The sequence below is a fragment of the Hypanus sabinus genome, chromosome 5 (assembly GCF_030144855.1).
Source record: "Hypanus sabinus isolate sHypSab1 chromosome 5, sHypSab1.hap1, whole genome shotgun sequence".
Classification (NCBI taxonomy): domain Eukaryota; kingdom Metazoa; phylum Chordata; class Chondrichthyes; order Myliobatiformes; family Dasyatidae; genus Hypanus; species Hypanus sabinus.
The window spans coordinates 112014616-112039679 of NC_082710.1; the positions used below are offsets into that span (position 1 = coordinate 112014616).

Genomic DNA, 25064 nt, shown 5'->3' on the forward strand with positions numbered 1-25064 from the left:
CTTATGCCTTCCCTCCTACACCAACTCCTTAGCTACGTATTAAACTGTATAATCTTCCTAGTTCTGGTCTCACTAGCACATGGCACTGATAGCAATCCTGTGATCACAACCCTGGAGGATCTGCCCTTTAACTTAGCACCTAACTCCCTGAACTCACTTTGTAGAACCTCGTCATTCTTCCTATCTTTGTCATTGGTACCTAACTGGATAATGACCTCTGGCTGTTCAGCCGCCCATGTAAGAATGCTGAGGACTCAATCCAAGTGGTCCCTGACACTGGCACCCAGGAGGCAACATACCATCTGGGAATCTCGTTCTCACCTATAGAACCTCCTTTCTGTTCACTAGACTAATAAATATCCCCTATCACCAGAGCTCGCCTTTTCTTCTCCCTTCCCATCTGAATCGCAGAATCAAACTCAGTGCCAGAGACCGGACCGCTGAGACTTTCCCCTGCTAGGTCACCCCACCCCGCCACTGCCAAAGTGGCTGTTTAGTCCCTTTCCCCTTCCTGACCGACACCTAATTTCCTGAATCTTCACCTTGGGTGTTACTAACTCTCTATATATCCTATCTATCACCACCTCAACCCCTGAATGATCCGGAGTTCATCCAGTTCCAGTTCCAGCTGCAGCTCCTTAATGTGGATTGTTAGATGCTGCAGCTGGATGCACTCCTTGCAGGTGTAATTGTTAGGGTCACTAGAGGTGCCCCTGCCTTTCCGTATCCTGCAAGAGGAGCATTCCATGACCTTGCCTTCTCTGACTGAAGCCTTGAAGAGCTAAAGCCTCAACATCTCCACTCTAACACTGCCACTCCAATGATGGCCGGTCTACTTAGCCTTGCCTTAATTTAATTTATTCTTGTTGACCAATCCTGGATGCTGATTGGCTGATGATGAAAGCACCAAAATTGCCGCGAGTTGGTGCCTTTTCTACTCGATCAGTGAACCTGAGTGAATTACATCTTCTCATGCTTGGTATTTTTGTATTCTAATCTGTTAGTTGTGTTACAATTACATTTCAGAGGGAAAACACATTAGAGTCATAGATCAGATACGCTGGCTCAGGGCAGCAGTTTTCCTTTACTGAAGAATATTGATGAGAGTGGAAGTAAATATGGAGGCTTAAGAGGTTCTTAGGGTTATGGCTAGTGTTCATGCACATGAATGTCCAGAATGTGGAGGGATTTGGACATTTTGTAGGCAGAAGGGTTAAATGTAGTTTGGTGTTTAATTTAGTGCAACATCAAAGGGTTTGCTCCTGTCCTGTAATCTTTGATGTTCTATGACCTATTAGCCTGTTAGTGAACCTGATGAGTTTATGACGATCAAGTGGTTTCATGATCACTTGCTGAGACCAGTTTTTATTTTTGGTTTCCTTCCTGACTACTTACTCAGCTGAATTCAAATGGGAAAGTACTATGGGTGTTTAAGACAGTTTGCCACCACATCCCTGAGGGAATTAACTGTCCAAGCACAATGTCAAATTCCCCTATAACAAAAAATACATACATAAAATCATTTTAAACCATTGTACAAATTTTACTGCCTTGCTTACAATTCCATCCACCTTTTCTGAGTCAATCACCTGACCAGACTGGGTTGGATACAAGAGTACCAAATCTCTCTATTTCATCCTCTGCAATGTCAACTGGTTTTGCCCAATATAGAAACCATTCACACATGTTTTTGTCTCTAGAGTCATAGAGAAGTATAGTGTAGAAACGGTCCCTTCAGTCCATCTAGTCCTTGCCAAAACCTTATAAACTGCCTACATCCATCGACTTGTACCAGACTGTAGCCCTCCATACCCCTACTATCCATGTACCTATCCAAACTTCTCTTAAGCATCGAAATCAAGCAATGTGCTCCTGGTTCTCGCAGCTCATTCCACACTCTCACAACCCTCTGAGTGAGGGCGTTTCTCCTTAAGTTCCCCTTAAACTTCTCACCTTTCACCGTTCACCCTTAACCCATAATCTCTGGTTGTCCTCCCATTGAACCTCATTGGAAAAAACTGCTTACATTTACCCAGTCTATACCCCTCATAATTTTATGTGCCTCTATCCTCTCAATCTTCTTCATTCTACAGAATACAGTCCTAACCTGTTCAATTTTTTTTTTTATAACTGAGGTTCTCCAGACCCATCAACACCCTTGTAAATTTTCTCTGTACACTTTCAACTGTTTTCACATCTTTCCAGTAGGTCGGTGACCAAAATTTCACACAGTACTCCAAATTAGGCCTCACCAATGTTTTATACAACTTCAATGTGACATTCTATCTCTTGTACTCAATACTTTGATTTATGAAGGCCATTGTTCCAAAAGCTTTTTATACGACCTTATATACATAAGACACCACTTTCAATGAATTATGTACCTGTATTCCTAGGTCCCTTTGTTCTACCACACTCCTCAGTGCCCCACCGTTCACTGTGTAAGAACTACCCTGGTTGGACCTACTGAAGTGCAAAACCTCACGCTTGTCTGCATTAAATTCCATCTGCCAATTTTCAGCCCATTATTCCAACTGATGCAGATCCTCCTGCAATCCATGATAGCCTTCCTCACTGTCCACTACTTCTCCAATCTTGGTGTCATCTGCAAATTTGCTGATCCAGTTAACCACGTTATCATCAAAATCGTTGATACAGATGACAACCAACAAAGGACCCAGTATGAATCCTTGCGGCACTCCATCAGTCACAGGCCTCCAGTCAGAGAGGCAGCCCTCTACTACTACCTTCTTGCATGTCCCACAAGCCAATGTCTAATCCAATTTGCTACCTCATCCTGAATGCCAAGTAACTGAATCTTCTTTCATGCAAGACCTTGTCAAGTCCATGTGACTTCTCTGATGTTCATCATACTAGCTTTCTTCTCCAAAGAGTTGTTGTTGTTTAAACCTCAGTAGTCATGTTGTACTTGCATCACCCCTGCCTTACTGAGCTGCTGCCCAGAAGATGAAGCTTTAGGATTTTGGGAAAAAATGGGCAGATTAGGGAAGAGATGTGATAACATTGATTATGGTGAGGAAGAAAGGTTTTTAACCCAGGCTTAGAGTCAACATCCAGGAGACTGGCTATTTCGGATATATTAATGTGTTCTGAGAATGTGACAGACTTGTAAAAGGAACTCTTGGAACAAGTGACCATAATATGATGGAATTATACATGAAGTTTCAAGTTGAAGTAGTTCGGTCTGAAACCAGTGGATATAGGAAGGCAAATGGTATATTGGCCTTTTTTACATGGGTGTTTGGCTACTAGAGTAAAGGAATCTAACTGTAATTATAGATGGTCATGAAGAGTAGCTTCCATAGGTATTTCTTCTGATGAGCAATTTCTCTTCCATGTAGAGGAGCTGAATATATTAGATGCAGTTACAATTCTTCTCACCCTATCTCCTGGCTTTGCTGTTTCTGTTCCTGGATAATGTTTTCCATTCCAGGATATCAGAGATGTCCTGCTTCAAAGAACAGGGTTGCTGCCCTCAGCTTCATCCATGCTCACCACATCATTCCTCCAAATTAACATAGAGTTCCTCTTGTCCTCATCTACCACCCCATGAGCATTCACATCCAATCCATCATTCTCCCTAACTTCAGTCATCTTCAATGCAATCCTACCATTGAACACGTCTTTACCTTCTGCCCACTTTCCACTTTCCTCTGTGATTCCCTTGTCCATTCACTTGTCCCCACTAACTCCTACTTGGCACATATCCCCGCAAGCAGTAGAGACGCTACACCTACCCATTCCTATTCTCCCTTACCTCCCTCCTTAACTGTTTCTATGAAGCTTTGTCGAATTGAGATAGCTGCTTGATTCAGTCAAAATGTACTGGTCCCAATTAACCAGAATCCAGTGCAAATAACATTTCATTACTGATCATTAGATTTTGTTTCATTCTCCTGCAGGTTTCTTATATTCTTCAAGATTGGTGGCTGTCTTATTGGTAAGAATGATTTTCTTGATTTTTATAACTACTTTTAAGCTTGTTGGAGTAATCCCTGAATCAGTGCCAGGAAGATGATTTGTGCTTTCTTATCCATTTTGAGCATGTTTTTCTGATTGTTTGAAACCTTGAAAGGTTCGTGCTTCTAAGAGTATGATCGTTCTCTGCTGTGTACTTCATTCTGATTTCATCAACAGGTTCTGGTTTTAGTCCTAACTGCAAATGAGATGGTCTGTGCATAGCGTTTGAATCTCCTATCCTGAACCACATAATATCCTGGACGTTATAATTAATATTAACATCTGTACCACGAAAGTGCCATGCAATAAACATCTCTAACAAGAGATTCTGACCACCAATTCTTGACCTTTGGTGACATTACCATTGCCATGTATACCATTATCAGTATCTGGCGGTGGTGGGGGGGGGTAGTGAATCATTAATCAGATGGCTCCAAGCTCCAAGAACTGACAGGTGACTTAACTACTGACATCCCAAGACATTACTACCGTGTACTATAAACCCAGGTCAGAAATGTGATGGAATAATTGCCTCCTGCCTAGTGGATTGCAGCACGAAGAAGTCTCAGAAAACTGGGCTGCATCTATGACCAAGCAACCATTTAATTAGTACACCATCAGCAACTCTAAATATTCATTCCCTACACCACTGGCACACAGCAGTTACAGTGGGCAGCATCTAGGACGTGCTTTGCAGTTGCTGGCCCAGCCAGCTTCAATAGTACATCCCAAACCTAGAGTTATAGATGTGTTCAGCACAGAGATGAGCCATTGACCCAACTCATCCATCCTTATTTATGGTAATTCCATTTGCTGGCATTAGGCCTATAGCCCCCTACTCCTTCCCTATCCAAATGCCTTTGGAATGCTGTGCTTGCCTCAGCCTCCAGCACTTCCTTTGGCAGCTTATTCCATGTAATCACTTATGGGAGCTAAGATGGAGGGTGGGTTGTAGGGAGGGGGAATGATGTGGAATTAGTCAAAGACCTCAAATGCTTCTGAAAGTCCACATGCATCCAGTGGCCACTTCATTAGGTACCTCCGGTATCTACCATCAGAGGCCTTCTACTGCTGTAGCCCATCCACTTCAATCATCAATATGTTGTGGATTCAGAGATGCTCTTCTGCACATATTTGAGTTACTGTCGCCTTCCTGTCAGATTGCCCTTTGACCTCTCACCTCTAATTAACAAGGCATTTTCACCCCACAGACCTGCCCATTAACAGCTTTTTTTTTTGTTTTTCTCACCATTCTATTTAAACTGTAGAGACTGTTGTGCTTGTAAATCCCAGGAGATCAGCAGTTTCTGTGATTCTCAAATCACCCCAAAGGCACCAACAGTCATTCCTTGGTCAAAGTCACTTAGGTTACATTTCTTCCCCACTCTAAATTTTGGTCTGGACATCAACTGAACCTCTTGACTATGACTGCTTGCTTTTTTGAACTTGCATTAATGTACAGCTGTACCTAATAAAGCGGCCACTGGATGGCCATTTTAGTAACATGGACCTTGATGTAATGTGGACCTTCTGTACCTCTGTGCATGGTTTTAGTCACCTTATTCTGAAAACTGAACAGGCTAGTTACTGTAAACATTCCCACTATTACTTATCAATGTAGCCTCTCTGATCAAATGAATATTTCCACCTCGGTTTATCTAGAAATGCAGCACTTCAGTTATCATGTTCATTGAGCTGCCTCATCGTTATTCCCTTGTATTCCAACCCCCATTGTAGATTTGTAAAAATATAATCACATAGAAGGTGGCTAATTAAAACATGACCATCAACAAATTATTTAAAAAAAAACAACACATACAAAATGCTGGTGGAACACAGCAGGCCAGGCAGCATCTATAGGGAGAAGCGCTGTCGACGTTTTGGGCCAAGACCCTTGGTCAGGACGAAGGGTCTAGGCCAGAAACGTCAACAGCACTTCTCCCTATAGATGCTGCCTGGCCTGCTGTGTTCCACTAGTATTTTGTGTGTGTTTGAATTTCCAGCATCTGCAGATTTCCTCGTGTTTGCCTTTTTAAAAAAAAATTGTTGTTTGTACTGGTGAAAAGAACAAACCAAATTTATTTTTTTCACAGAGACATTATGATTTATATTAATATTCTGTTGCCCCAGTAATTTTCAAGTTTTTAAGTTCTGCAACCCTTAACATGCACCTTTGGATTCTTGACAAATGTATATTTATTCTCGAGCATTTGTCACAAATATGATAACTCACAAAATATTTGAGTATAGATTTTATGCATTTGTAGCTTACAAGACCGTAGACTAAAAATTTGAATGTTGAAGAAGTGTACTTCAGTGTACTTAACAGCATAGTGAGTTCACAGCAAGACAGGACAGCATAGAAGGCACACATTAAAAAAAGTTACTTTTGAATCAAGTTTTGTTTTGCTACTAAAATACAACAATGTATTACTATTGTGTTTTATAGGGCTACAAACCAAGAAAATCTGAATATTACTGAGGGAGCTAGTCCGAATAACACAACCCAAGTACTGGATATTGACTTCTATTTAGGAACATATGCAGGTAAATAGAGAAGCTGGTGCGTGGGTATTCTTTTAATACTTTTTTTAAACTGGAGATCAAACAGATGACCTGTTGCCTTACTTCCATTCCTTCATTTCAGCAAAGGAACATAATGGAAGGCTAAGTTCACTTACCCACCAGCTGTTCCTCTTCCCTCCCTTCCAAGAACTTTCAGGAATAAGTCCATGTTTTGTAAAATCTCAGTTATAAAACAAAATATTAAAAAAAGTATGTGAAAGATGTGACTGCAGCAACCCAGTTAAATACTTGGAGAGATGCTGCTGTATTTCACATGAAAATGGCTGACACGGGTGCAGAACTGGAGCGAGAGGTGTGCAGAAAAAAACAAAGAGGAAGAACCAGAAATAGATCAGAAGGAGAGAGAGGGCACTGTGAGGAGATAAGGGTTGTCTGAAAATGGAAAGCTCAGTGTTCATATTATTGGCTTGTAGACTACCCAGGCAAAATATGAAGATTGCATTAATTTGTATTGGGCCTCACACTAGCAGTGGGGGCGGCTGAGGATGAACAGTTCATGTGGGAATGGGAAGCAGAGTTAAAATGGCATGCAACTGCGTGCTCGGATGGCTTTTGTGGACAGACAACAGGTGCTCTTCAAGTTGGTTGCATAAGACATAGGAACAGAATTAGGCCATTCGATCCATTGAGTATGCTCTGCCATCCCATCATGGCTGATTTATTATCCCTCTCAACCCCATCCTCCTGCCTTCTCCCCAAAACCTTTGATGTCCTGTGCTTGGTCTTGCTAATGCCAGGAAGAAAATATTAGAAGATTAGAAGCACCATAAGCGGTAGATGAGGTTGAAGGAGATGTCTGTGAATCTTTGCCTCACTTAGAAGGGCTGCTTGGGTCCCTGAATAGTGGTGAGGCGGGAGGGGTAGGAACATATATTGCACTTCGTGCTGTTGTAGGAGTAAGTGTCAGGTGTTGTGTGGGGTGGGGCGTGGCAGATGGATGGTCTAAGTAGTCATAAACAGAATGGTCCTTGTAGAGGTTGGAAAGGGCTGGGAAGAGAAAGATGTGGTAAAATCAGGATCTCATTGCAGTTGGCAGAGATGACATAGGATGGTGTGCGGGATATGGAGCCTAACAGAGTGAAGTGTGAGGATGAGGAGAACTCTGTCTGTTCTGTTGAGGAAGAGTGTTAAAGCAGAGATCTAGGAAATGGAGGAAGTTCAAGAGAGGGCTCCATCAACCACAGTAAAAGGGAAGCCATGGTTCCATAAGATATAGCAACAGAATTGGGCTATTTGGCCCATCAAGTCTGCTCTGCAATTTCATCATGGCCAATCTCTTATCCCTCCAGTCCCCAATCTCCTGCCTTGTCCATGTATCCTTTCATGCCCTAACAAACGAAGAATCTATCAAACTCTTCCTTAAATATACCCAAGAACATGACCTCTACAGCTGCCTGAGGCAACGAATTCCCCAGATTTACTACTCTCTGGCTAAAGAAGTTCCTCCTCATTTCCGTTCTAAAAGGATGCCCCTCTATTCTGTTGCTATGTCCTCGGGTCTTGGACATCACCACCATTGGAAACATCCTATCCACACCCACTCTATCAATGGGTTTCAATGAGGTCACCCCTCATTCAGGTTGGTGCTTGATTCCAAGAGGGTGTATTTCTAGAGTGCCGATGAGAAAAGGGTTTTTAGAGCAGCTCGTGGTTGAGCACACCAGAGGATCACCTATACTGGAATGAGTGTTGTGCAATGAACCAGAATTGACTAGACACCTTAAGGCAAATGGACCCTTCAGAGCAAGTGATCATAACATGATGGAATTCACCCTGAAATATGAGAAGGAGAAACTAAAATCAGATATATCAGTGTTAGACTGGAGTAATGGGAATTACAGAGGCATGAGGGAGAGTTGGACAGAAGATTGGAAAAGAATACTGGCACTGATGATGGCAGAGCAGAAATGGCTGGAATTTCTGGAAGCAAGTTGGAAGGCACAAGATATATACATCCCTAAGAGGAAGAAGTATTCTAAATGAAAGATGACACAACCATGGCTAACAAGAAATATCAAAGCTTACATAATAGCGAATGAGAGGGCATATAATGGAGCAAAGATTAGTGAGAAGTTAGGGAATTGGGATGCTATTAAAAACCAATCAAAGCTGAAAATGTCATCAAAGAGGTAACAATTAAATATAAAAGTAAACTAACTAATAATATTAAAGGGGATACCAAAAGTTTCTTTGGATATATGAAGCATAAAAGAGAGGTGAGAGTGGATATCGGACTGCTGGAAAATGATGCTGGAGATGGCAGTCAAACTAAATAAGTATTTTGCATCAGTCTTCACTGTGGAAGACACTAGCTGTATGTGGAAGTTTCAGGTGGGTCAGGTGGTTTGTGAAGTTACTATAATTAGAGAGAAGGTTCTTAGGAAACTGAAAGGTCTGAAGGTAGATAAGTCACCTGGACCAGATGGTGTACACCTCAGGGATATGAAAAAGATGGCTGAAGAGATTGTCGAGGCATTAGTAATGATCTTTGAAGAACCACAAGATCCTGGAATGGCTCTGGAAGACAGGAAAATAGCAAATGCCACTCCACTCTTCAAGAAGGAAGAGAGGCAGAAGACAGGAAACTATAGGGCAGTTAGTCTGACCTCAGTGGTTGGGAAAATGTTGTTGATTATTAAGGATGAGGGTACTTGGAGGCACATGATAAAATAGGCCATAGTCAGCATGGTTTCCTTAAGGGAAAATCTTGCCTGACAAAGCTGTTTGGCATCCTTTGAAGAAATAACAAGCAGGATAGACAAAGGAGAATTGGTTGATGTTGTGTACTTGGATTTTCAGAAGGGCTTTGACAAGGTGCCACACATGAGGCTGCTTAACAAGCAAGGAGCCCATGGTATTACAGGAAAGATTCTAGCATGGATAAAGCAGTGGCTGGTTGGCAGGAGGCAAAGAGCGGAAATAAAGAGAGCCTTTTCTGACTGGCTGCCAGTGACTAGTGGTGTTTCACTGGGGTCTGTGTTGGGACTGATTCCTTTTAAGTTGTATGTCAATGACTTGGATGATGGAATTGATGGCTTTGCTGCAAAGTTTGCAGTAGATATAAAGATAGGTAGAGGTGCAGGTAGTTTTGAGTAAGTAGCGAGGCTACAGAAGGACGGACAGATTAGGTGAATGGACAAAGAGATGGCAGGTGGAATACAGTGTCAGTAAGTGTATGATCATACAGTTTGGTAGAAAAAATAAAAGGGCTGACTATTTTCTAAATGAACAGAAAATACTAAAAACTGACATTCAAAGGGACTTGAGTTGTGCAGGATTCACTAAAGGCTAATTTGCAGGCTGAGTCTGGTGAGGATTGCAAATGCAATGTCAGCTTTCATTTCAAGAGGACTAGAATATAAATGCAAAGATGTAATGTTGAGACTTCACAATGTCAGGCCTCACAAGGAGTATTATGAGCTGTTTCAGACCCCTTATCTTAGAAAGGATGTGCTGAAACTGGATACAGTTCAAAGGAGGTGCATGGAAATGATTCCAGGATTAAATGGCTTGTCATAAGAAGAGTGATGGCTCTGGGGTTGTATTCATTGGAATTCAGAGGAATGAGGAGTAACCTCATTGAAATCTATCAAATGGTGAACGGGCATGATACTGTAGATGTGGAGAGGATGTTTCCTAGGGTGGGAGAGTCTAAGACCAGAGGACACAGCCTCAGAATAGAGGGGTGTTCTTTTATAAAGGAGATGAAGAGGAATTTCTTTAGCCAGAGAGTGGTGAATGTGTGGAACTTTTTGCTTCAGGCAGCAGTGGAGGCCAAGTATTTATGTATATTTCAGACAGAGGTTGATAGATTCTTGATTGATCAGGACATGAAAGGATATGTGGAGAAGGTAGGAGATTGGGGCTGAGAGGAATATTGGATCAGCTATGATGAAATGGCAGAGCGGACTCAGTGGTGAATTGGCCTAATTCTGCTCCTATATGTTATCTTATGGTTTTAAAACGGCATGCTTCTCCACTTATCAGCAAACTTGGCCACAAAACCATCAATTCCATCATCCAAGTCATTGATATACAACATAAAAAGAAATGGTCCCAACACAGTCCCCTGTGGAACACCACTAGTCACCAGCATTCAACCAGAGAGGGCTCGGTTTATTCCCAGTCTTTGCCTCCTGTAAATCAGCCAATGCTTTATCCATTGCTGGTATCTTTCCTGTAATACCATGGACCCCTTAACTTGTTTAAAGTGGTGCCTTGTCAGAAGCCTTCAGAAAATACAAGTGCACACCACCAATCGATTTTCCATTGTCTATCCTGCGTGTTATTTGTTCAAAGAATTTCAACAGACTTTTCAGGCAAGATTTTCCCTTAAGGAAACCATGTTGACTAAGGCTTATTTTATCATGTGCCTCCATATGTGCTGAAACCACATCCTTAAAGATTAACTCTCTCATGTTCCCAACCACTGAGGTCAGACTAACTGGCCTGTAATTTCCTTTCTTCTGCATCTCTCCCTTCTTGAATGTTTCCTTCAGAATCATACCAGAATCAATTGATTCTCGAAATATCATTACAATGCCTCCACAGTCTCTTTAGGCAATTCTTTCAGAACTATCTAGTCCAGGTGATTTGTCTACCTTAAGAACCTCCTCCCTAGTAATGACAACTTCTCACACTTCTGCCCTCGAGCTTCCAGCATACTGCTGGTGTGTTCCACAGTGAAGACTGATGCAAAATACTTACTCAGTCCCTCTGCCATTTCCCTGCACCTTCCCATTACTAACTCTTCAGCATCATTTTTCTGCAGCCTGATATCCGCTCTTGCCTTTCTTTTACACACTATGTATCAGAAGAAACTTTTGATATTCTCTTTAATATCATTGGATAACTTACCTTTGTATTCCATCTTTTCCTTCTTTGTAACTTTTTTTAGTTGCCTTCTGTTGGTTGTTAAAAGCTTCCTTATCCTCTAACTTCTCAACAAGTTTTGCTCTGTTATATGTCCTCTCTTTGACTTTGGCTTTCTGAGAAACATTTCAGATGTCATGAAAAGCATGGCCTTATCTGAAGAGGAGATACAGCAGAGGTAGAAAACCTGGGAGAATGTGATGGCACCCTTACAAGAGAAGGGGTGGGAAGAGGTGTTTAGGAAACTGTGGGAGTCAGGGAGTTTGTACTAATTATTATTTGATAAGTTTGACCCCTGAAATGCAGACAGAGAAATCCAGAAAAGGATGAAAAATGTCATAAATGGTCCAAGCAAATTGTAACAGGGGTAGAAGTTAGTAGAGAAAGTGAGTTCTGCATGGGTGCAGGTAGCAGGGCTTATAGGATCAGCAATGAAATTTTTATGAGAGTTGGGAGGTCATATGAGAGGAGATTTGGAATAAGAATTTCTATATGGCCAAGTGAAAATTAGGCATAGCTGAGGCTTATTTGTGTGCCCATGGCTATACTTTTGATTTATAGGGAGTGAGAAGAATCAAACGGGAAGTTTTTCAGAGTAAGAACAAGTTCCGTTAGGTGGTTGATACTGTTGGTAAAGGGGATCTGGTTGGATCTTTGTCACAGAAAGAAATGAAGGGCTTGAAGACCTTCCTGAGGTGGGATGAAGATGCATGAAGACATATATAGTGAAGATGAAGTAGTGGGATGCAGGGAATCAGAAGTTGTCAGAACAGTGGAGGCATGCAAGGTATCCCAGATGTAGGTGGGAAGTGTCTGAACAAGGCAAAATAGGAGTCAATATATGAATAAATAGGTTCAGTGGGGAGAGAGCAATCAGCCCCCACCCCACCTCACTCAGAAACCTTTGGCCTCCTCCCCTCATCCACCCCTCCCTAACCTCTCTGCAGCACCAGGAAGTGCATCACTTGTTCTGGCATCTCCTCCGTCACCACGTCTAGGGACCTCAGCAGCCCTGCTACCGAGAGCAATGATTCATGTGCACTTCCTGCCTACTTCATTTGGAGGTGTCCTCTACGTCAGCGAGACCAACCACAGACTAGGTGACTGGTTTGCAAAGCACCTGTGCTTTGTTCCCAGAGTCATCCTGAACTCTCAGTTGATTTTGATTTCAACTTATCTTTCCATTGCCTGACAAACCTGGATATGAACACAGAATTTTCCTATTTCATTTAACCTTTCTGCTTCTGTGTTCTCATTGCCTCTTCCTCCCCTTATCGTCTTCCTCCCCTTATCGTCTTCCTCCCCTTATCGTCTTCCTCCCCTTATCGTCTTCCTCCCCTTATCGTCTTCCTCCCCTTATCCTCTTCCTCCCCTTATCCTCTTCCTCCCCTTATCCTCTTCCTCCCCTTATCCTCTTCCTCCCCTTATCCTCTTCCTCCCCTTATCCTCTTCCTCCCCTTATCCTCTTCCCCCCCCTCTCCTCCCCCACCTCCTTCTTTCCCCCTCCCCCACCGGCCTTCTCTGCCACTTGTTATTTACTTTCCCACACTCCCCCACACCCCTCTCACCTGCTCTGGTCCCTCGCCCCTTCCTAGTTTTATCCATCAACTACTTAAGCATTTCATTCACTGGATACCCCTCCCAGGTGGCTTCATCTACTATTTGTCTCTCCCTCTAAGGCTTCTCATTATTAAGTTCCATACCTGAGATTCTACTACTTGTAGCCTTTGTGTACCCTCTTACCAACTTTATTCTTCCTCCACCTTCACCCTCCCTCACCACTTTCACGGCTTCTACCTAGCACCCGTCCACCTCTGTAGCCAATTCCACATCCTTCATTCCACCTGTCCATTGACTTCACCCCTCTTCAATCCACCTGTCATCTACTAATCCCTATCTCACTCCTCCTCCTCTCTTTATGCAGGCTGTCTTTCCAAAAGTCCTGATGCTTGTCCTCAGAAGTGCTGACAGTTCCTTCTGCCGCTCCCTCCCCCCACCCCCCGCCATTGATTCTGCTCAATGCACTGAATTCCTCAGCAGTTTGTTCCTTTCAGGCCGAGAAGCCAATGAAATTATGCCTTCTGAAACAGAAACAGGTTCTGCGGGCAGTTTCTCAACATTTGTGATTTAAGGTCTTCCACTAAACTCCGCAAAAAGCCCAGTGACAGAGTGCATCGTCATCTGGTGTCAGTGAGCTTCAGTAAAGTTAATCTTTTCTGACCTCATTCAGGTGTTCTAAGCATTTACACTGTTGTACAGGTAAAAGTCTGCTGATCAAATGGAATTGATACTTTTAGTACTAAGTTCTGGCCCAAAGGAAGGCAGTCCTGTGAAGCCTACAAAAATCTGAACCCAAGGTCAAGTTTTGGAAAATAATGTTTCAGAAAACTACAAATTTGTAATATAGTTTCTTGTTTGCTGTAAAAACTAATAAAAGAAACTTACTTTAGAATCAATTAATGAGCTCAACTGAAGATTTTTTTTACTTCCTCATCTCAGGTTTAACAATATCTGTGCTACTCTTTGGAGTGGTCAGAAGTTTGCTAATTTTCAAAGTATTGGTTAATGCATCGCAGGAGTTGCACAACAAGATGTTTACATCCATTATAAGAGCTCCAGTTTTATTCTTTGACAAAAATCCAATAGGTAAGGTTTAAGTTTATGTTACTTTTCATCATACTGTTTCCAACATTTTTAGACCAGCATGGCAGAAAAAAATTTGTTTGTGATTATGTTCAGCAACCACCAGGGGGTGGTGTTCTCTATGTTTAGTAGATGTTGCAAAATATTACTACTGTTTGTATGATTGAATATATTGCTATGCATGCCAGCTACTTAAGCTTTAGATAAGGCTTAGCCTGATCAATGGTAATTATTAGTGACTTAAGTGTTAAAAAAATTATGGTGGACAGTCCTTTTGAAGAATTAAGGTCTTCTGTAGCATTCAGAGGAGAAAGTAAAGCTTAAATTTTGCTTTCTGAAAACCTGATTTTATGGTCTTTGAAATGTTAATGTGGATGCATAAAGCCATTTTAACTTATTATAGCAAGAATTCTTACCTGCTACTATTAGGTGTGTCAAGCAGAAATTATTTAGAATGAAACTTAGCTATTTTGTCTTTTTAAACTCCTAAATCTTCTGCTTCTCATCCATAAGAATCAGGTTTGTTATCACTGACATGACATGAAATTTGTTGGTTTGTGGCAGCAGTTCAGCACAAAGACATAACATTTCTAAAAATTGCTGAAGTCAATATAATGCCAAAAATGGAAGTGGTGTTCATGTACCATTCAGAAATTTTGTGGTGGAGTGGCAGAAGATGTTTCTGAATTGTTGAATATGGGTCTTTAGACCCCTGGACATTCAGGCACTCAATATGAGCATAATCAAGGTAATGACTGGTGACTTCAGGAAGGGGAAGCCAGAGGGACACACACTAGTCCTCATTGAGTGTGTCAGCTGTGGAAAGGCTGAGCAGTTTCAAGTTCCTCAGCATCAAAATCTCTAAGGATCTATTCTTGGTCCACCATGTTGATGCAACAGTGATGAAGGCATGCCAGTGGCTATACCTCATTAGCAGCTTGAAGAGATTTAGTAAGTTACCAAAGACTAGTGAGTCTCTACTAAGTAATGTGGAGAGCATTCTAACTGCTTGCATCACCATTTGGTTTGGAGCCCCCATGCACAGGATCATGGGAAGCTTCAGAGGGCTGCAGGGTCAACCAGCTCCATCGCAGGCACAACAAACCCCACCATCAAGGACATTTTCCAAAGGCGATGGCTCAAGAAGGTGATATCCATCATTATTGACCCTCACCAGCCAGAATGTACTCTTTTCTCATTACCACCATCAGGGAGCAGTTACAGAAGCCTGAAGATCCCCAATCAATGTTCTAGGAACAGTTTTTTCCCCTCCGCCATTAGATTTCTGAGAGTATAGGAGCCTGGGGATCCACACTCAATGTTTTAGGAACAGCTTCTATCATCAGATTTCTGAGAGCCTGGAGATCCACACTCAGTGTTTTAGGAACAGCTTCTATCATCAGATTTCTGAGAAATTCATGAACACTACGTCACAATTCCTCTAAGCACTATTTATTTATTTATTTATTTTTATTGCAACTTAGAAATTTGTTATTCATGCACTGTACTGCAGCAACAAAAACAATAAATATCATGATATTTGTCAGTGATAATAATTCTGATTCCCTATGGTGGTAATAAGAAGAGGGCACATCCTCGATGGTGAGGGTCCTTAATGATATTTGCTGCCTCAGTGGTAGTTTGATTATGCCCTCGGTGGAGCAGGCTGAGTCTACAATGCTCTGCAGACTTTTGTGATTCTGTTGATTGGAGCCACTATATCAGGTTGTGATTCAATGAGCCAGAATGCTCCCCATCACACATCTGTAAAAATCTGTAACATGACAATACCAGATCAGAAAAGATTCATGAGGGAGGAGCTGCTGTTCAAGCAGTGCAATCTTAAAAGCTAAGACGGACTCCATGATTGCTTGACTAGATAAACATCTGATTAATAAAATCAGTTAAAAATTGCTGGGCTTAATAACGCTGATGTGAATTACAACTGCATGGAAACCAAGTGGGCTGCATGGAGTTCCCAGCGGTATCATATCCTGCACAGACCAGCTCATGGGAGTATTTGCTGGCAATTTTTACCTCTGCCTTCACGAATCTGAGGACTCCTCAGTCATTCTCTTATCATTGGACAGGGGATACAAAAGCTTGAGAACCCAGACCAGCAGTCTTAAGAATAGCTTCTATCCTGCTGTACTAAGGCTCCTGAACTGACCTCCTTACACAGTAAATTCTTGACCTCTCAGTCTACCGCATCATGGCTCTTGCATTTTGTCTACTTGCACTGCATTTTCTTTGCAACTGCACCTGTATATTCTGTGTTCTTTCCTTTTGTGTCACCTAGTTGTTCGTGGGTTCATGGTTGATGAAAACAGGCATCCTATATACATTCTCAGTACTGTTGCTTTCAGGGATTTATGGTGCTTGTACCCTAAGGTCCCTCTGTTCAACAACCTCGGTCTCTATTGTTTATGATATATGTCCTACCCTTGTTTACCCTTCCAAAGGTTAATCACCTTGTCAGGCTTAAATTCCAACTGCCATAACACTACCCAACTTTCCAGATCTTCTACACCATGTTGTCACCTTAAACAACACTACTTACTACCTCCATTAACAATTTTGTGCCAACTACAAATCTGTGAAATTTATAACCCACTTCACAAAAGAGGAGCTGATATTGATGTTAAAATATGGAGTTAAATATTGAATGGGATAAGCACAGTGAGAAAGAAATATTTAAAGGGTTTATCACCTGAAAATGGATAATTCACAAAATCTGGAAGAAATATAGTGTAAACTTCAAGAAGAAACAAGGACAGATATTTTGGTGGCTCATGCTGTAGAATTTTAGTATTTCCTAGTTACAAGTTGGTGCTAGCAGATTCGAGTAACTTTAACTTCAAACAGTTCATAGGGTAATAGAGTTGTACAGCACAGAAATGGGCCTTTCAACCACACTCATGCATTCTCCTTTCCTATCCAACTACCTGTCCAAATGCCTATAAAAGCTGTAATTGTATCTGCTTCAAACATTTCTTCTGATACTACCTCCCGTAAAACCACCACCCTTTTTCCCCACAGATCTTTAAATTTCTCCCCTCTCACTTCAAACCTATACCCTTTAGCTTTGGATTCTTCAACCCAAAGAAAAAAAGATTCTGTCTATATCCCTCATAAATTTATACACCTGAATAAAGTTACTTGTCAGCCTTCTACATTGTAGGAGAATGTATCCAGACTATCAAATCTTTGTTAATGCAACATATCTCAGTGATAGTAATCCTGAATCTGGTTCTGATTTATGGATGATATGAAGAGAATTAGTGAGCGAAAGAGGTCTGAAAGTGAAAGAAAGGAAAATGCATCCAGTCTTCCACTGAAGCAAATTTGGACCAGCAAATTTTCAGAATAAACCAAGATTGAGGACATACTGGACTGTGAGGAAGGCTGTCAAAGCTTGCAGTAGGATCTAGATGGGCTGATAAATGACAGATAGAATTTAATGCAGACAGGAGTGAGGTGTTCCACTTTGCAGTACAGATCCATAATCCCTCGAAAGTGACATCACTGTTAGATAGGGTTGTAGAGAGAGCTTTTAGCACATTGGCCTTCATTAATCAAAGTATTGAATACAGGGGTTGAGACATGATGTTGAATTTGTATAAGACATTGGTGAGGCCTAATTTGGAGTATTGTGTGCCGTTTTGGTCACCTAGGTACAGGAAAGATGTCAATAAGATTGAGAGTGTAGGGTGAAAGTTTACAAGGATGTTCCTGGACTTGAAGACATGAGTTATAGGGAAAGGTTGAATGGTTTAGGGTTATTCCTTGGAATGTGGAAGAATGAGGGGAGAATTGATTAAGGTATACAAAATTACGAAGGGTATAAATAGGGTTAATGCAAACAGACAATTTTTACTGAGGTTGGATGAGACTAGAGCTAGAAGTCATTTGTTAAGAATGAGGGGTGAAAAGGTTAGGGGAAACTTCTTTACTCAGAGAGTGGTGAGAATGTGGAGCAACCTGCCAGAGGAAGAGGTGGATGCAGGTTTGATTTCATGATTAAGAGAAGTTTGGATAACTACATGGATGAGAGGGGTATGGAGGTCTGTGGTTCAGGTGCAAGTTGATGGGAGTAAGCAGAATAATGGTTTGACATGGATTAGATGGACCAAAGAGCCCGTTTCTGAGTTGTAGTGCTGTATGGCTCCATGAAACCTTGATGGAGTGTTCCCGAAGAAAAAGTTAACAACAGACAGACAGATAGACATACTTTATTGATCCCGAGGGAAATTGGGTTTCGTTACGGTCGCACCAACCGAGAATAGTGTAGAAATATAGCAATATAAAACCATAAATAATTAAATAATAATAAGTAAATTATGCCAAGTGGAAATTAGTCCAGGACCAGCCTATTGGCTCAGGGTGTCTGACACTCTGAGGGAGGAGTTGTAAAGTTTGATGGCCACAGGCAGGAATGACTTCCTATGACGCTCAGTGTTACATCTCAGTGGAATGAGTCTCTGGCTGAATGTACTCCTGTGCCTAACCAGTACATTATGGAATGGATGGGAGTCATTGTCCTAGATGGTATGCAACTTGGACAGCATCCTCTTTTTCAGACACCACTGTCAGAGAGTCCAGTTCCACCCCCACAACATCACTGGCCTTACGAATGAGTTCGTAGATTCTGTTGGTGTCTGCTGCCCCAGCACACAACAGCAAACATGATAGCACTGGCCACCACAGACTCCTAGAACATCCTCAGCGTCGTCTGGCGGGTGTTAAAGGACCTCAGTCTCCTCAGGAAATAGAGATGGCTCTGCCCCTTCTTGTAGACAGCCTCAGAGTTCTTTGACCAGTCCAATTTATTGTCAATTCATATTGACAATGTCAGCTCATCTGGTGCTAGTTTGCCGGAACCCTATGCTGGTCCTCATTCCACTCCAGACCTCTCTCATGTTGTTCTGCTGGAGTTTCCACTCAAGCTTCCTCCTATACCTGTCTTTAGCCTCCCTGATCTTGGCTTTCAGGTCCCTCTGTATTGTCCTCAGCTCCTCCCTATTTCCATCTCTAAACGCCCTCTTTTTAGCGTTCAGGATGTCCTTATTTTCCTTTGTTACCCATGGCCTGTTATTTGAATAACAAAGGACAGTTCTTGCCGGAACATTGCTGTCCACACAGAAGTTGATGTAACCAGTGATGCACTCTGAGCCCATCAATGTCCTCTCCATGTGGCTCACAGAGTGCCTACCAGTCTGTCACCTCAAAACAATCCTGGAGTGCCTCATAAGCCTCCCCCGACCATTTCCTCACTGTCCTCGAGGTTGCAGGTTTACTCTTCACCAGAGGCATGTTGCAGGGTTTGAGATGCACCAGGTTGTGATCTGACCTTCCCAGTGGGGGGAGGGGAGAGGAGCTGTATGCATCCTTAACATTAGCATACATCAAGTCCAGGGTCCTCTCCGCTCTGGTGAACTTTGCTCCAACATGTTGTTACTTAATGCAATAAGAAATAAAATCAGATGATTTTGATTTAATCTAGGGTGGCACAGTGATACATGTAGTGTAGTTGCTGCCTCAGTGCTTTAGCGAGTGGGTTCAATCCTCACCTCTGGTACAGTCAGTGTGGAGTTTGCTCATTATCTATGTGACCAAGCAAGCTTCCTCTGGATGCTCTAGATTCCATCTACATTAAAAAATTGTTGGCTGGTAGATTAATTGTCTACTGTAAACTGCCCTGAGTGTTTAGATGAGCAATAGATTTTTGAAAGAGAGTTGCTGGAAACATATGGTAGGTAAAATGTGTTGGGGTAGGATTAGTTTAAAAATGGGTGCACAATGGTCAGTGCAGAGTTGGTGGGCCAAAAGACTGATTTCCATGCTTTATCTCTTCATGAGTTACTCTTACCTGTTTGTAATCTGCGAACCACTATATTAAACAAGAGGTTTTGAAACTGTCTACCTGTTGCTTTCCCATTCCTTCAATAAATTTTTGAAAAATTAAGGCAGATAACTGAAATTATGGACAGCGTGCAAGGGAGTCAGCCAGATTCAAACTCGGGACCTCTCGCCCCAAAGTCCAGCGCTGATGCCACCATGCCACCAGCCAGTAACTCGACCTTGTAAAAAAAAAACGGAGAGGGATGCCCAAGTTTCAGGTTTCAGATGCCCAAGACACGCTGTACGATGAGCAATCACCAAAACAGATCAGCAAGCAAAAAGCTTGTCATGACAGCACCCCGACGACTCAACCAGGAGTTAAGGGCGCACAGGCACACACACAACTGAAATTAGGATTTTTCATCGACCTACCTTTAAAATTTATACTTACAGGTGTGCTTAGGTGATTAAGTAGTCTGAGAGAACTTACTCAAGTGATTTGTGTCCTGAGAACATGAATTAAATAATGTATTCCATCCCGGAGATAGTTTTATCTGAACAACATTGTATTGTAAGACATTGTGGGAAGCAAGAGAGAACATTGCTGGGCCTTGCAGAGCTGTTTGAATCTTTGTTAGTCATGGATAAGGTACCTGAAGATTGTTGTTGTTGTTGAGTGCCGTCAAGACATCATTGACTCATGGCGACCGTTTGGATAGTGCAATCATCCATAGGGTTTTCGTGGCAAGACGTGGAAGTAGATTGCCAGGCCTTTCTTCCGTGCAGATACTGTTGTTGTCCAGGTTGGGACCCGGCCGGATTCGAACTCAGGACCATCTGCTAGTGCTGATGCCAGTACACCACTGGCCTGAAGATTAGAGGATAGGTAATATGCCTTTAAGAAGGACTGCAAGGACAAATCTGGGAACAATGGACCAGTGAGCTGAACATCAGTGGTGGGTAAGTTACTGGAGGAGATTCTAAGTGAAAGGATCCATCTACATTTGGAATGATCGATAAGGGATAGTCAGCATGGCTTTGTGCATGGAAAATTGTCTCACAAATTTAAGAGATTGATGAGGGTATGTAGGCATTATCTACACGGATTTAAGCAATGCTTCTTAAAAGATTCAACATATTGATTGTTCTAGAAGGTTAAATCATGTGGACTCAAAGATGACCCAGCCAATTTTGTTCCTGGATGGGTACATGGAGCTCAGAAAAATAGAGGGCTGTGGGTAAGCCTAGGTAGTTCTAAGGTAAGGACATGTTCGGCACAGCTTTGTGGGCCAAAGGGCCTGTATTGTGCTGTAGGTTTTCTATGTTTCTAATTGCATTCAAAATTGGCTTGTTGGAAAAAGTCAGAGAGTGATAATGGATGGTTGTTTTCAGATTACAGGCCTGTGCCCAGTAGTGTGCCACAGGACTTGATGCTGTGTCCCCTGTTGTTTGTCATTCATGTTAACGATTTGGATGAGAAAGCTGGTTAGTAAGTTTACAAGTGTCACGTGAGGGTGTGGTAGAGGCAGAGGTACACTTTCAACATTTGGACAGCTACCGTGGATAGGAAATGTTTAGCAGGCTATGGGCAAAAAAAACACAGACAAATGGAACTAGCTCAGGTAGACAACTTGCTTGACATGGACAAATTTGATTGAAGGGACCTAGATAACTCTGGAACTCTATTTCTTTACTGTATACTTTGCAACACAGCACATAATGAATGAACACATCAGGAAAGTCACCTGGTGTTTCCACAAAAGTGGTCATACTTGCTGGGCTCATGTTGCCATTTGTATATATTTACATAGAACAATTTCCAGAATGAATCGTACTGATATCTATCAGACATTCTGAAATAAGTTTTGCTCTATTATTTTTTTATGATCTGTACTTCTAAATCCAGGCAGAATTGAAACACTGAATTCTGCTGGAAGCAGCTGAATTGCTCCCCTAGTTTTGATGTAATCATAATCATAGTTATTTTCTCTGCCACAATTTTCAACCACTTCATGAACAAGTTTGCATTGCAAGTTAAATTTACATATTCTTAGCTTTGTTCTTTTGGTTCCTCCTGTTTAGTCAAGAGCCTTCTGAAAGCTTAATAAGCAAATGTCATTGACCATCTGCTCATTCAGTAAGTACACAGAGAGTACATATCAGACAATACATCAGTGCAGGTCCAACCACGTGGAAAAGCTGGATGCATGAAGCAACCAATTGAATTGCTCTTCATTTACACATTTCTCCCACCTGAACACCATGGCTTCAGTGTGCACTGTTCATAAATGCAATGTAGACACTCCTCTAGGCAAGTCCAGCTGCTTTCAGATGTTAGTACCAGGAATGACAAAGGCATAAGCTTGGGAACACCACTGCCTGCAGGTTTCCTTCCAAGCCACAAGATCTGAATGTAACCATCATCACAAGATCTAAGTCATGGAACTCCTGACCCAACAATACTGTGAGAGCCCAACACTATTGTGAGAGAGCCCTCATCAGGTGACTGTGGTTGCACAATAAAGTTATAGAGTTGACTAATAATTACAAGATTCAGCTTCATCTCCCCATGAAACCAAACGACCAGTCAAATCTCGCCAGCCTCATGAATTGCCTGGAGTACATAAAGTGTTGGATGGCACAAAACTTCCCTCAGCTGAATGAAGGCAAGTCTGAAGTTGTCCTATTTGGCCCCCCTGACTCCATCAAAGTGGTCACCAACAGTCTTGGTAACCTGTCCACCCTTGTCAAACCCCATGTTAAAAACCTTGGTGTGAGATTTGATTCCGCCTTTTATGTTTGACAAGCAAGTTAATGCAGTAGTAAAAGCCAGTTTTTCCAGCTTCGTACAATTGCCAAGATCAAGCCATTTCTCCCTTTCAAAGATCTCGAGAAAGCCATCCACACCCTTATATCCTCCCGCTTGGACTACTCCAACTCCCTGTATACTGGGATTAGTCAGTCGTCCCTGTCCCGCCTGCAACTGGCCCAGAACGCCGCAGCCAGGCTCCTGACAGGTGCCCGGAAGAGGGACCATGTTACTCCTATCCTGGCCTCTCTCCACTGGCTACCAGTACAGTTTAGGATTGACTTTAGGGTTCTCCTGTTTGTTTATTAAGCCCCAAATGGGCTGGCCCCCTCCTATATCGCAGACCTTCTAACCACTTATTCTACTTCCAGGCCACTCAGGTCAGCTGACTTGGGGATCCTGGCTGACCCGCGATCTAAATTTAAGTTCAGGGGTGACCGTACCTTTGCTGGTGCAGCCCCTAGACTGTGGAACAGCATTCCCCTCCCTATCAGATCTGCCCCCTCCATTGACTCTTTTAAGTCCAGGCTCCAAACTTACCTTTATTTACTAGCGTTTGAATCTTTCTGAAGTGGCTGATTTTTGGCTTGTGCCTAGGCTCATGTGTTGTTTATTTTGTGCCTATAAGCTGAGTGTCTTGTTGTTCATATCTGTGTTTCTTGTATTTGTGATTTTAGCTACCTGTTATGGTTTGTACAGCACTTTGGTGAACATGGATTGTTTTTAAGTGTGCTTTATAAATAAATTTGACTTGACTATACCTGCAGCACCCACATTCTGTATATGGGATGTAGTTTACAAAGTCATTTGCAGATGCTGAGAGCTTAACTACACTGATTTTGTTCTGCAAAAATGTAATCACCCCTCATCCTTCTGAATTCGAGTGAATACGGGCCCAGAGCCGTCGAATGCTCTTCATGTGACAAACCATTCATTCCTGGAATCGTTTACATGCACCTCCTTTGAATCCTCTCCAGTTTCAGCACATCCTTTCTAAGATAAGGGGCTAAAACCAGCTCACAATACTCCAAGTGAGGCTTCACCAGTGCCTTATGAAGTCTCAACATTGCATCCTTGCCTTTACATTCTAGTCCACTTGAAATGAATGCTAACATTGCATTTGCCTTCCTCACCATTTAGAAAATAGTCAACTCTTTCATTTCCTCTACCAAAGTGCATGACCATACACTTCCCAAGACTGTATGCCATCTGCCCTTGCTTTGCCCATTCTCCTAATCCTTCTGTAGCCTCTCTCCTTTCTTAAAACTATCTGCCCCTCCAGCTATATCCATATTGTCTACAAATTTTGCAACAAAGCCATCAATTCCATCATCCAAGTCATTGACTTAAAAAGTAAAAAGAAGCAGTCCCAACACAGAGCACAGTAGAACATTACTAGTCCCCTGTAGCTAAGCAGAAAAGGCTCCCTTTATTCCCACTCTTTGCCTCCTGCCAATCAGCCACTGCTTTATCTATGCTAGAATCTTCCCTGTAATATCATGGGTTCTTAACTTGTTTAGCAGCCTCATATGTGTCACCTTTTCAAAGGCCTTCTGAAAATCCAAGTACACAACATCAACCAATTCTTCTTTGTCTATCTTGCTTGTTATTTCTTCAAAGAATTACAACAGACTTGCAAGACAAGAATTTCCCTTGAAGAAACCATGCTGACTACGGCCTATTTTATTGTACCCTGAGACCTCATCCTTAGTAATCAGCTTCAACATCTTTCCATTCGCTGAGGTCAGACTAACTGGCCAACAGTTTCCTGTCTTCTGCCTCCCTTCTTTCTAGAAGAGTGGAGTGACATTTGCAATTTTCTCGTCTTCCAGAACCATTCCAGATCCAGTGATTCTTGAAAGCTCATTACTAATGCTTCCATAATCTCTTCAGCCACCACTTTCAGACCTCTGAGGTGTACACCATCTGGTCCAGGTGACTTATCTACCTTCAGACCTTTCAGTTTCCCAAGAACCTCTCTAGTTATAGTAACATCACGCACTTCATGCCCCCTGACACCTGGAACTTCCACCATACTGATAGTGCCTTCCACAGTGAAGACTGATGCAAAATACTTATTCAGTCTGTCTACCATTATTACTTCTCCAGCATAGTTTTCCCGCGGTCCAATATCAACTCTCGCCTCTCTTGTGCACTTTATCTATCTGAAGAAACTTATGGTATGCTCTTTAGTATTATTGGCTAGCTTACTTTGTATTCCATCTTTATCTTCTTAATGACTATTTTAGTTGCCTTCTGTTGGTTTCTTGAAAGCACCCCAATCCTCTAATTTCCCACTATTTTTTTTGCTCTGTTGTATGCTCTCTCTTTG

The 25064-nt window shown here is 42.1% G+C and overlaps 1 protein-coding gene across 5 annotated transcripts in view; it reads left to right on the forward strand.

The window, feature by feature from the left end:
• The window catches only part of abcc4 (ATP-binding cassette, sub-family C (CFTR/MRP), member 4), a 268298-nt gene that overhangs the window by 140435 nt on the left and 102799 nt on the right, over positions 1–25064 (forward strand). For all 5 annotated transcript variants that reach the window (XM_059970351.1, XM_059970353.1, XM_059970354.1 and 2 more), the window contains 3 exons: positions 3924–3961; positions 6431–6528; positions 13939–14085. In XM_059970351.1, coding sequence (XP_059826334.1) covers positions 3924–3961; positions 6431–6528; positions 13939–14085 — 283 coding nt within the window. The remainder of the gene's footprint in view (positions 1–3923; positions 3962–6430; positions 6529–13938; positions 14086–25064) is intronic.